At 47.2% G+C, this 11,067-nt stretch overlaps 2 protein-coding genes across 13 annotated transcripts in view; one reads left to right on the forward strand and one right to left on the reverse strand.

The window, feature by feature from the left end:
* Window positions 1-11,067, reverse strand: part of CBX3 (chromobox 3) — a 28,234-nt gene that overhangs the window by 10,879 nt on the left and 6,288 nt on the right. The window contains exon 2 of one of the 3 annotated variants that reach the window (XM_040965048.1): window positions 787-830. The gene's annotated coding sequence lies outside the window, so the exon portion shown is untranslated. Of the gene's footprint in view, window positions 1-786; window positions 875-989; window positions 1,075-11,067 lie in introns of those variants that run through there. The other 2 variants (XM_040965047.1, XM_040965046.1) reach the window with 2 other exon arrangements.
* Window positions 1,765-10,190, forward strand: HNRNPA2B1 (heterogeneous nuclear ribonucleoprotein A2/B1). 10 transcript variants are annotated; one of them, XR_005882096.1, is made up of 13 exons: window positions 1,765-2,017; window positions 4,285-4,320; window positions 4,419-4,529; window positions 4,671-4,817; window positions 5,195-5,405; window positions 5,548-5,649; window positions 5,724-5,801; window positions 6,210-6,272; window positions 6,804-6,923; window positions 7,131-7,253; window positions 7,525-7,606; window positions 8,980-9,115; window positions 9,655-10,190. XR_005882096.1 is itself a non-coding variant. In XM_040965040.1 (12 exons), the coding sequence occupies exons 1-11, from the start codon at window positions 2,012-2,014 to the stop codon at window positions 7,584-7,586; spliced, it is 1,059 nt and encodes a 352-aa protein (XP_040820974.1). In that variant the 5' UTR covers window positions 1,765-2,011; the 3' UTR covers window positions 7,587-7,606; window positions 8,980-10,190. The 10 variants fall into 10 exon arrangements, 7 of the variants coding, with proteins under 7 accessions (XP_040820974.1, XP_040820975.1, XP_040820973.1 ...); XR_005882095.1 differs by having other exon boundaries at window positions 7,525-9,115; XM_040965040.1 differs by having other exon boundaries at window positions 8,980-10,190.

The following is an 11,067-nucleotide window of genomic DNA, read 5'->3' on the forward strand; positions in this document are numbered from 1 at the left end:
CTCCACACCTCACCAGACCTGTCTCGCACCTAACCGCACTGGCGGTATTCTTAGGAACCCCGCACCCCCCCGCCCGCCTTTATCTCCTCAGCAAAGCCCGGGGATGCCTCGGCCCCAGGCCGCGGTGCTGGGAGTTAGAACCCACCCGACCGTCTACACGGCCGCCCTCGCCTCCGTGTGGGGAGGGAGGGCGCGCGCGGCCGCCCCCACTCGGGAATGCAGGCCTCGTGGTCAGCGCCTCCGCGGGGACAAACAAAGGCCGCGCGGCGCCGGGGGTGGGAGCCTCGGGGGTTCAAGGGCACTGCGCCACAGGCCCCGCGCCGAGCCCGCGGGCGGCGGCCACGTAACGGAGCGCTCGCCGCAGCCTGCAGGCCGCGCGGATGCGGGGGAATGCACCGCCCTCCCGGGAGGCCCAGCTCCCCGGGCCCGCCGCGTGGGGAGGGGGAAGGGACAAGCATGCTTTGTCTCGAACCCGGGCGGCCGTCGCCGCCCCCCACCTACCCCTCCCCGCCGCTTCTCCCACCGGACCGGGCGGTCTCCCCCCACTCTGCACTGGAAGCCGCAAGCGCAAGGCCCAGCAGGGCCCGCGGGGCCTCAGCTCGCCCTCCTCCTCCCCGCACCCCAACCCCGTAACTGCTCCAAGGGGGGGGGGTGGTGCTGCGGCCTCGGGGCCCGGCACAAGGGGACCGGGACACGAAGTGGAGGGGGACGGGGGTGCGTCGCCGGGGGTGCAGAGGGGGAAGCGGAGAGCCCTAAGCACCGACAAGAGGAAGAAAAGCCACCGACTTCACCGCTCCGAGCCGCTCCGGGTCGCGTGGGGCTGCAGCGTCCTCCCGGCCCTGCGCGCGCCTTCCAGCTCCAGCCACATCCGAGGGGGAGGGCGAGAGGGAGGAGGCCGGGGACGCCGCCCACGCCGGGGAGCCGCGCGGGGCGGAGCTGCGGCCGGGCGCGCGCCGGCCCGGGGAGGACACGGGGCCCGCGGGCCTTACCGTGCGTGGCGCCGCGCCTCTGGGTCCCCGGGGGCCGGAGCGGGCAGGGAAGGCAGGCGGCGAGCACGCTCACCCGGCTCTTCCTGGGCGGAAGCGTGGTTTTTTTTTTTTTTTTTTTTTTTTTTGCTCGGCGGCCGCGGCGCCAAAAAGCCGGCTCCGCCCACTTCCGCGCCCCTAGGGAGGGGTGGGCGCCTCGCGGGGCGCTGGGAAATGGTGGGGAAGGGGCTCTGCTCCAAGACCCCCCCCCCCCCGGCGCGCGCACCTAAAAAATGTCGGCCGGGAGTGGACGCCAAGGGCGCCACAGGGCTGACGCGTGGGGTAATAAATCACGGCAGGTGTTAGCGGAGGAAGGATGGGCAGGGGGGCCACCTGAGGGGGAGGCGGGCGACCCTGTCTGCTGAGGCGGGAGCAAGGGGGCGCCTCCCCGGCCCGCCTGAGGGGCTGGACCTCCCGGCTGCGCAGGAAGCTCCGCCCGCCGTCGGCGTTCATTTCAAACTGCGCGACCGTTTTTTCACCTGCCTTGCGCTTCCCAAGCCCAGGGCGGGCGCCGCTCCCGAGAGGGCGTCCTACGCAGGCCCGCCACGCCTCTGTGCGATTCGCGAAACCCGTTTACGCAACTGACGTCCAGCCCGCTCGCTGGCGGCGAGGGCGGGGAGGAGTACGTAGTCAGCGTAGGGAGGCCGTAGAGCCTTCCCGCCATTGGCGCCTGTCAGGACGTTTACGTAGCGGGCCTGACGTAGAGGAAGACGCGCTGGTCGAGGGGGAAGGTTCTAGAAAAGCGGCGGCTCCAGCAGCAGCGGCGGCGGCAGCAGCGGCAGTAGCAGCGGCGCCGGGCCCCGGGGTGGAGGTGCTGCCGGCGGGGTGTGTGTGTGTGTGTGTGTGTTGTGCTCGCGCGTGTGTGTTTCTCGAGCAGCGGCGGCTCTCCGTACGGCGCCAGGACGAGTCCGGCTCGTGTTCGTCCGCGGAAATCTCTCTCGTCTCGCTCGGCTGCGGGCAATCGGGCTGAAGCGACTGAGTCCGCGATGGAGGTAACGGGTTTGAAAAATCAATGAGTTCTTGGCAAGGGCATAGCCAGGAGGTTTTGGGGGGCAGCCTTTTCCTGGAGGTCGGCCCGCCTGGGAGCGGCGCGAGAGACGGGGGGGGGGGCGCTGCCGCGGTCACGGTGGGGGGCGGCAGGGGGTGCGGGAAAGCGGGGCGAACCGGGGCCCCGAGCGCCCCAACGTCTCCTGCGCCTTCGGCCTCCCGGCGCCATTTCCCTTGGCCGAGGGTGTGTGTGTGTGTGTGTGTGCGTGCGTGTGTGTGCGCGTGTGGAGGGGGGGAGGGGAGGCCGGCGGGGCGGACGGCGGGGGGCTCGGGGGGCTCCGACGGCGGGGGAGCGGGGCGCCCACCTCGGGGGCGCGCGCGGAGGGCGGCTGGGGGGGCTGCTTCGGCGAGGGGCCCCCTCCCCCTTCCCTCTCCCGGGAGCCGGATTTGGCGGCCGCCATTTTCGTGGTTCTTCCTTCCTCGCTGCGCTTGTTTGCTCCTTGGAACGCTCCCGCTCGGTCGCCTCGGCGCGGTTCCCTTAGGGCGGCCGGGTCTTCCCCAGCCTGGGGTCGGCCCCGGGCGCCCCTGCACGGCCGGGGTGTTTGCTGCTGCGAACTTGGCCCTTGCAGGCCCTGCGCACTTGGTCGCAGCCTCCTTTGCCTTCCCCTTTGCTGAAATGGCGCCATGGCGTCCAGAAGTCGCGCAGCCCCGGGGAGCGGGGGTGTCTCGGCAGGGCGGGCGGGCAGCGATCCGGGGAGGGCCAGGCCGTGTGTGTCCCCAGCCCGCTCCCGAGGAAGCTCCGGCGCTGTCCACCCCGTAGGTCTGGAGGGACGGCTTTGTCGGGGTCCACGGGCCTAGAGGAGGCGGTTAGTTGCATTGCAGAGAAATGGATAAGAAAAATCGGAGCCGTGTCCGAGCGTGGTGGCGGAGGGGCAGTGGGGCGTGTAAGGCAGGCTTGTTAGGCCAGACTCGGTCCTGTACCCCTACGGAATGCTTCTCCCTGGGAAGTGTCCCCTCTCCCAGGGGAGGCGCCGGTTCGTTGTTTGATGATGTGAGGGATGTGGGCTGAAGTTACAGGAGTGAGGTGGGCAGGACTTGATTTGTCGCTGTGCTTTGGTCCCGCGCGTGGCGGACCTGGGCTGAGGGGTGTTTGAACTTTGTCGCTTGCTTTTCGCATTTTTGCTTGCGATGCTGGTTGATGATTACGTTGCTAAGGTCTCGGGCGGAGGGGTTCTGCCTTTTTATTTTTTTAATTTGGCCCTAAGCACGTTTGTGCAATAACTTTTATTTATAATCGGTAGTGGACATAAGGTAAGTTTGGGGGAAAAACCAGGTAAGTAATGAATTTTTACTTTTTGATGGTGATTGGTAAGAATTATTGTAGGTAAACATGTACAAAAACCTTTTTGCTGGGAAATAAAATTAGCTGGCAAAGGTAAATCTCTTGCCAGGTAGACTTAATCTGAATGTCTTACAGGTGTAGTTTGGTACTTAGTTACCTGAAAAAATGGGTTTAATCTACTCTTTGACAATTGCTCAAAATAAAGGACCTTTTAGATCAGCATATTTGCTGGTTGCTGATTGGACTTAGCACAGATTTTTTTTCTTGTGAAATTTGTGATGTTTCTGTTTTCCTTAATTAGGTTGACCAAGTTCAATACCCTTGAGTTTCTCCATCTTTGGATTAAGGAAATTAAGTAGTCTTGTTAGAGTATAACTTTTTCAAGTGTGAAACGAGCAGATGATTGCATTTTACTGTATGGATGGTGGTTAGTTGTCATGGCTGCGTAGATACCAAGTAATGTCACCAGCAAAATTTTTAACTTTGGCTGCTGCAGGACATAAGAATTTGCTTGGGCTAACAGCAGCAGGTATTTTCTAAGAGTTAATTTTTATGCATATTTTGGGTGTATGCTTTCTTTTTTTCAGGCTGTGAGTTACACTGGCTGAAAACTTGAGCCATGTTTTAGTTTTTTTGGTTGAAATGCTTAGAGTCAACGTGGGGGGGTTGAGAGATCTTGCATCTAAATGGTAAATACTGGGTCATAAAAACCAGTTTTATATTTTAAAGATATAAACAGTAAGTTAAGTAATGACTAAGTCTTATGATTTGATGTTGAGTGTGTTTACCTTGAGCATTAATGACTGAAACGTTAGCTGAACAGCTGTGAGGCAGCTGCGGGTTTTTTGTTTCTGTTTTTTGGTATAACACAACTGATGCAGTTTGACATATGGTTTAAATTTGATGTAAGTTTTTTTTCTCGCCCCCCAGAAAACTTTAGAAACTGTTCCTTTGGAGAGGAAAAAGGTACTCTGCCAGCAGGTCACCTCATATTTAAGAATTTAATTTCCTGCATACAAAGACAGAAATGTAAATAAAAATTGAAATGCTGTTTTCTGTTACAGAGAGAAAAGGAACAGTTCCGTAAACTCTTTATTGGGGGCTTAAGCTTTGAAACTACTGAGGAAAGTTTGAGGAACTACTACGAGCAATGGGGGAAACTTACCGATTGTGTGGTACGTGCACTGGGGCTGACATTGGGTGGTAGGCTCTTCAAGTGCGGAGTGGTATTATGAAGCTTGAAAAGTGCTTTGTGCTGTTTAATAACGGATGATGAGATTAAATGGAAAGAAACATTTCCCCCTTTGGTTTTCAAGGTCATGAGGGATCCTGCAAGCAAAAGGTCCAGGGGATTCGGCTTTGTAACTTTCTCGTCTATGGCTGAGGTTGATGCTGCCATGGCTGCAAGGCCTCACTCCATCGACGGGAGAGTGGTCGAGCCGAAGCGTGCTGTAGCCAGAGAGGTAAGCAAATCCCGAGTGGTAAGACTGTCCTGCAGCTTAGACCAGGATTTCTTATCAAAGGGTTGCCCTTCAGCACAGGAGCTGTCTGTGTTGGGGGTTTTCGTTGGGAACCAGAATTCCCAGGTAAGTGGCAAGCAACCAGCTGGTTGAACCATCACTGAAAGCCTGCTGTAGGAAGCTAGAATTAGAGCCCTTAGCCTTCTGTGTGGGACCTGAGACCACTACCGTGCTAAGATGGGGTTGATCTTTGAATAGATGGAGGCTAGCTTTACTTGGTACTTGTGTTGGGATGAAAATAAGCCAAGTGTAGTTTGAAGACTGCTTTAGTCGGGTAATGCGCTTTCTTTGTCGTAGAGACATTTCCTCTCCCGTTGCAGGAATCTGGAAAACCTGGGGCTCATGTTACAGTGAAGAAGCTGTTTGTTGGTGGAATTAAGGAAGACACTGAGGAACATCACCTTAGAGATTACTTTGAAGAATATGGGAAAATTGATACTATTGAAATCATCACTGATAGGCAGTCTGGAAAGAAAAGGGGCTTTGGCTTTGTTACCTTTGATGACCACGACCCGGTGGATAAGATTGTGTGTGAGTGTCTAAGCACTAGGAGTGTGATTTTGGCTTATACATTTGGGACATGCAAACATCTAAACAAGCATTTTGTTTAGAGGTAAATTTCTGAGTTAACATTAAAGGGTGTTAATTTAATATACTGGACTTTTAATTACAGTGCAAAAATACCACACCATCAATGGTCATAATGCGGAAGTAAGAAAGGCTTTGTCTAGACAAGAAATGCAAGAAGTCCAAAGTTCTAGGAGTGGAAGAGGAGGTAATTATAACTAGTTTTTTTCATTCCTTTTTATTTAAGAAATACTTTTTTAATAACCAGGTCATGTATTGTAGGTAACTTTGGTTTTGGAGATTCACGTGGTGGTGGTGGGAATTTTGGACCAGGACCAGGCAGTAATTTTAGAGGATCTGGTAAGTGTTGGACAAGTGAAATACCCCTGTAATAATACTGTGAATGGATTTGCTCAGAAGGACAGCATAGAACCAGAAGTATTGTTCCTGAGGCTTGTTTTTTGGTTTTTAATTGATGGTAGCCAGTGAGTTGCTCTTATTTGTTGAGCAAGCAGCATTAGTGATTAACAATCTGGGAACTGTGATCTTGTTAACCATACCTCCTTAGAAAGAACAAAGTATCATTGGACTAGCTTGAAAATACTACGTTGAAGCTTGCTGATTGCAGGCCCAAAGTTTAACCAATTATCTCAATAAGTTATATTCCTAGTGGTTCAAATTCTGAGGCACTAGTGAAGAATATGGGGGAGATGAGTGATAAAATTCTATAAGAGGTATGTAATATGCATAATCTCTGTCCCCTGACAGATGGATATGGAAGTGGACGTGGATTTGGAGATGGCTATAATGGGTATGGAGGAGGACCTGGAGGTTAGTTTCTTCTGCATTTTTTAAATACCAAGTTCTAATGATGATGTAGGTGTTCAGTTCAGTGTATATATTGCAGTTTTTGTTTAGTAGTCTATCAATAATAATAGGTCTTAAGACCTAGTGATTTAGTGTGCTTTTCTAAGTTAGACCATTGAATGTGACTATTAAACATAAGGGGGCACTTCAAAAAAGTTCACTGAAAATGGAATTAAAGCTAGTATATAAAGGCAGTATCCCAAGACTAGTCTAGCCCTGCTATTTTTGTCCAAAATGTACAACCAGTGTCTTAACCCTGACTTTCAGGGGAAGGCCCTTTACTGTCTTTAGTTGTTAGTTTTCACTCCCCCCAGTGGTAAGCACCACATCACTCACGTGTTTCCTGAATAGTAGTTTTCCCCATTGAGGCTATTCTGGAAGTGATGTCTTAGAACGGTTTTTTACTTCTAAGTGTGTGTATTGGAAAGCTGGAAATGGTTATGATAAGACCAATCAAATGACTAAGTAATGACCTAAAGGCTTATTTTATACTAGGTGGCAATTTTGGAGGTAGCCCTGGTTATGGAGGAGGAAGAGGGGGCTATGGTGGTGGAGGACCTGGATACGGCAGCCAGGGTGGAGGCTACGGAGGTGGTTATGACAACTACGGAGGAGGTAATGGACTTGCCTACAGCCTTTATGTGGGAATTTGGATTTTAACCTCATTTCAATGTTGTCAGTTTTAAAAATGTAGTTCGATTGGTGTTTTGCTTTGTTTTGATGTTTCTGTAAGGGCTTTGTCCTAAACATTGAGCATGTGTCAGTGGTTTCATGTTGTTTTCTGCAGCCCAGCTATGTCAGTATTCCAATTTTTTTTAACAGGGAATTATGGAAGTGGAAATTACAATGATTTTGGAAATTATAATCAGCAACCTTCTAACTATGGCCCAATGAAGAGTGGAAACTTTGGTGGTAGCAGAAACATGGGGGGACCATATGGTGGAGGTAATTTACAACTAAAAATTGAGGCTTAGATTTCCATTGTGATAAACCAGTGTGCTTAAGACAACTCAATTATTTTGGCTTATATTTGAGTAATGTTCCCACATACAAATTAAAACATCAGCTTAGGGATTCTAGCAGTGGGGACACAATGTTAAGTATGTTGTTGCCAAGCAATATATAGGTTTGCATATGAGTGAGAATCATAGCATTGTGCTAGCTAGTCTAGGGAAATCAAACTAAGTTTGCATTCTCTTGCTGTTTGCTATTCTAGGAAACTATGGTCCAGGAGGCAGTGGAGGAAGTGGGGGTTATGGTGGGAGGAGCCGATATTGAGCTGCGTCTGTTTATCATGGGTAAGTAGCTTTTTGAGTTTTACAGTTGTTATTGTCTTGGGAGACCTAGCTGCAGGAGTAAAAGCTTTGTAGGATCATGTTATCTTTCCTTAAAATCTGGTTAGATGGATAATTTCATAACCTATTTTTTTTTTACTCTTTACTTCTGTTGAAACAGGCTTCACTGTATAAATAGGAGAGGATGAGAGCCCAGAGGTAACAGAACAGCTTCAGGTTATCGAAATAACAAATGTTAAGGAAACTCTAATCTCAGTCATGCATAAATATGCAGTGATATGACAGAAGACACCAGAGCAGATGCAGAGAGCCATTTTGTGAATGGATTGGATTATTTAATAACATTACCTTATTGTGGAGGAAGGATTGTAAAAAAAATGCCTTTGAGACAGTTTCTTAGCTTTTTAATTGTTGTTTCTTTCTAGTGGTCTTTGTAAGAGTGTAGAAGCATTCCTTCTTTGATAATGTTAAATTTGTAAGTTTCAGGTGATATGTGAAACCTTTTTTATTAAGATTTTTCTCAAAGTTTTGAAAAGCTATTAGCCAGGATCATGGTGTAATAAGAAGTAACGTTTTTCCTTTAAAAAAAAATTTAAGTGCGTGTGTAGAGTTAAGAAGCTGTTGTACATTTATGATTTAATAAAATAAATTCTAAAGGAAATTGTGTAATTATAGACTTTTTATTTTAAATAAGTTAAGGAGGGGGTAGTGTAATTAAGGTCCATTGCAAAGCTGTTGTTATGTTTGTGTAAGGAAAATGCTGGTCAGATGTAAGTGTGTTGTCTGCAATTCATCAGGATTAAATTATCTAGATAACATAAGGGCTGTCTCTGCAAGGAGAAACACCTTTTTAGATCTTTTAGATGCTGCTTCTTCAATGCAAGGAAAGGAAATAACCCAGCGAGGTACTCTTCAGGGACACAGGTCTAGTACAAGAGAACTCTTGACGCCTACTAAGTTCAGCCAGTCTTAAAAAACTGTGCTGTTTCTACAAAGCTTAACAACAGTAGTTTCTAAGGATGCCAACGAGAGCTGAGGGTGTAGAGCAAGATAGTTCTAAGCTTCAGTTAACCTTCTGTAGGTAAGACCTTATTGACTTTTCCTTTCTTAATTTTCTTCCCTAAAAGATAAACTAATACTCTTCAATGGTCTTTCAGTATAGTGGTTCTTATGTAGTTTAACATAGCTATAAATTGAGTTTAACAATTTATAAACTCAACTTGAGAGTAATTTTTTATGAACCCTGTTTTCCAATCTGTCATTTACTTAAATTATTTTGGTTGTTTTCCCTTTTTTTTTCCTTCTTTCCCATCCCCTCTCCCTCCATGAAGATTCAGGTGCTTAACATATCATTTTTTTCCCTGCTGGAATTTTAGCATTGCTATGAACCATGGACAAGTATATTCTGCTGCCACAAAGACTCTAAAGTGCTTCATTTCAACAGCTGAGGCAAGCCAAGTGATCATTAATAAAGCTTTTCTTGGTTCCTTCAGTGGTGTTGGTAGTAAAATGGTAGGTAAAAGTTAGGCTGCAAGTTCAATAAAATCATGAGATTTCCCTTCATTACACCCTTCTGTATTCACATTTCTTGGATCAAGCATTATAAAAGAATTAGGGTTTTTTTATTATTATTAAAATAAAGGCATTTTTCTTCCTGTAACTTTATGGTTCTAGCTTTATTACATGCATGTCAGGATGAGGCTCAAAGAGAAGGTAGGGTGAATGGTTGCGTTTGTTTCCAGATGCTAGTGTTAGACATATGCACAAATGTCTGCGTAGTGTTAGATCTTTCCAGCACAAGGTTAGTTGGGTTCAAATGTAACTTCCCCAGTGTCCTGCCCTAGGAATGATGGTTGCCTGCTAAAATTCATGTCTTATACTGCTCATCAGAGCTTGCTTCCTGGCTTTATTGCCTTTCCAGGGATGTAATATTCAGAGCCTATTCCGTATGCACCAGTGAGGCTTCTTTGATCCTAAGACCACTGAAGTTATTTAGGTTCTTTGGACAAACATGATAAACTTCTTCAGATACTTTTTTTTTCCTTTGGCAGGAAGGTGTCTTGCTGCAGGTAACTAATGAAGAAGTGGTCAACCACAGAATCTTCAAGAACTAAGAAATTCTGTACCATCTGAAAGTAGTTCTTGTTGGTGCCTTCGTTTAAGAAGCACTCTTTAAGATGAAAGGGAAATGTTTTTTGATAAAACAGAAACTTCATCTAGTACAGGTTCTTCATTTTAAAATACAAATGAATGGTGTTTGTAAAACATTCTCAAATTAGCCAGAGATAAATGTATCATGTTTTAAATTAGGTTTTGTGAGTAGAGAGATGAAAGTTCTATTTTAAATACAAAGTTTATAAAATAAATAACTTTTGTACCTAAAAACCTGGTGTAATGTTTACACATAAAATGTGTGAATCTTGTTCTATAAACGTTTAGTTGTCCAAAAGATCACCATTCCCTAAATTCTTAAAGCACTTAAAACTATGCATATTTCCATTTTTTTTCTTCAATATTAGTAGACATTTCAGAAAAGCATTGTGGGCATTATTGGCTGTCCCTAATAAAATGCTGTTTATGCACTGTATATATCAGCGTGTGAATACGGCGACAGTTTTCTGGCTCTCAAAGTTAATGGTGGTGTGTTGGAACCCAAGGTTTCAAAGTGCTCCATATTAACTGATAATGAGATCACATAGATGGTGAAATGTCTATTTCTTTTCTGCTTTGCTTACTAAATGTCTGTGGTTCAGGTAAAGTTACTGGGACACATTTACCCAACAATGGCATGTTTTTGCTATGTATTCAATTTTTGAATCGATTATACCACAGGTAAGTGACAGTTCTGATGGCTAGCATTATGTGTGGTCTTCTACTTTTCCATAATATATAAACTTGTTGAAATAGTTAACGTGTGGCTGCAAATGCACTAGAAAACTGATCTTGGAAGTTTTGAAGAAGTTGGACTCTACCAAGAGGATGGACTTTGAAACAATTGGTGTAATACATAACCTCCAAATAGTAAGGTCCAAGGTCAGAGAAAGTAGGTAAATAGGAGATAATAAGGTGATGCATGGTAGATGGGAATAAACCAGGCTATGAAGATGAAGATTCAGTAAAACGGGTTCTCCTGAATATTTGATGACCTAGCTCCTTTTCCTGTATGTGTGTTATATGAACTATTTCTTTTTTAGGTTTAAGAATTGAGATAGTCTTGGTACTCAGACTGTTCAGTTTTTGCCTCAGTAAAGCCCATACTACAGAATAAAGTTGCATTGATACATGGCGATCTGGTTTCTGGCTTGTAAATGTCAGTGCAGTTGAATATTAACAGTGCAGATCGTGCCATTGTACACACTGTTGGTCAAGCAGTAGGGTGGTCGGGCTGTGTATAAAGAGGTTGGTCCTCAGGAACCGTATTAACCTGGCTCACAGTAATGCTTATACATGCTGCAGTTAAATGA

Source organism: Ochotona curzoniae, unplaced genomic scaffold (assembly GCF_017591425.1).
Source record: "Ochotona curzoniae isolate NIBS_2020 unplaced genomic scaffold, NIBS_Ocur_1.0 scaffold_3835, whole genome shotgun sequence".
Lineage (NCBI taxonomy): Eukaryota > Metazoa > Chordata > Mammalia > Lagomorpha > Ochotonidae > Ochotona > Ochotona curzoniae.

What these genes read in the sequence shown, in the direction of transcription:
- HNRNPA2B1 (XM_040965040.1), top strand. An exon ending in GGAAACTTACCGATTGTGTG is followed by an intron (nt 4,530 to 4,670) that starts GTACGTGCACTG and finishes TTGGTTTTCAAG; the next exon opens with GTCATGAGGGATCCTGCAAG. An exon ending in TTCTAGGAGTGGAAGAGGAG is followed by an intron (nt 5,650 to 5,723) that starts GTAATTATAACT and finishes CATGTATTGTAG; the next exon opens with GTAACTTTGGTTTTGGAGAT.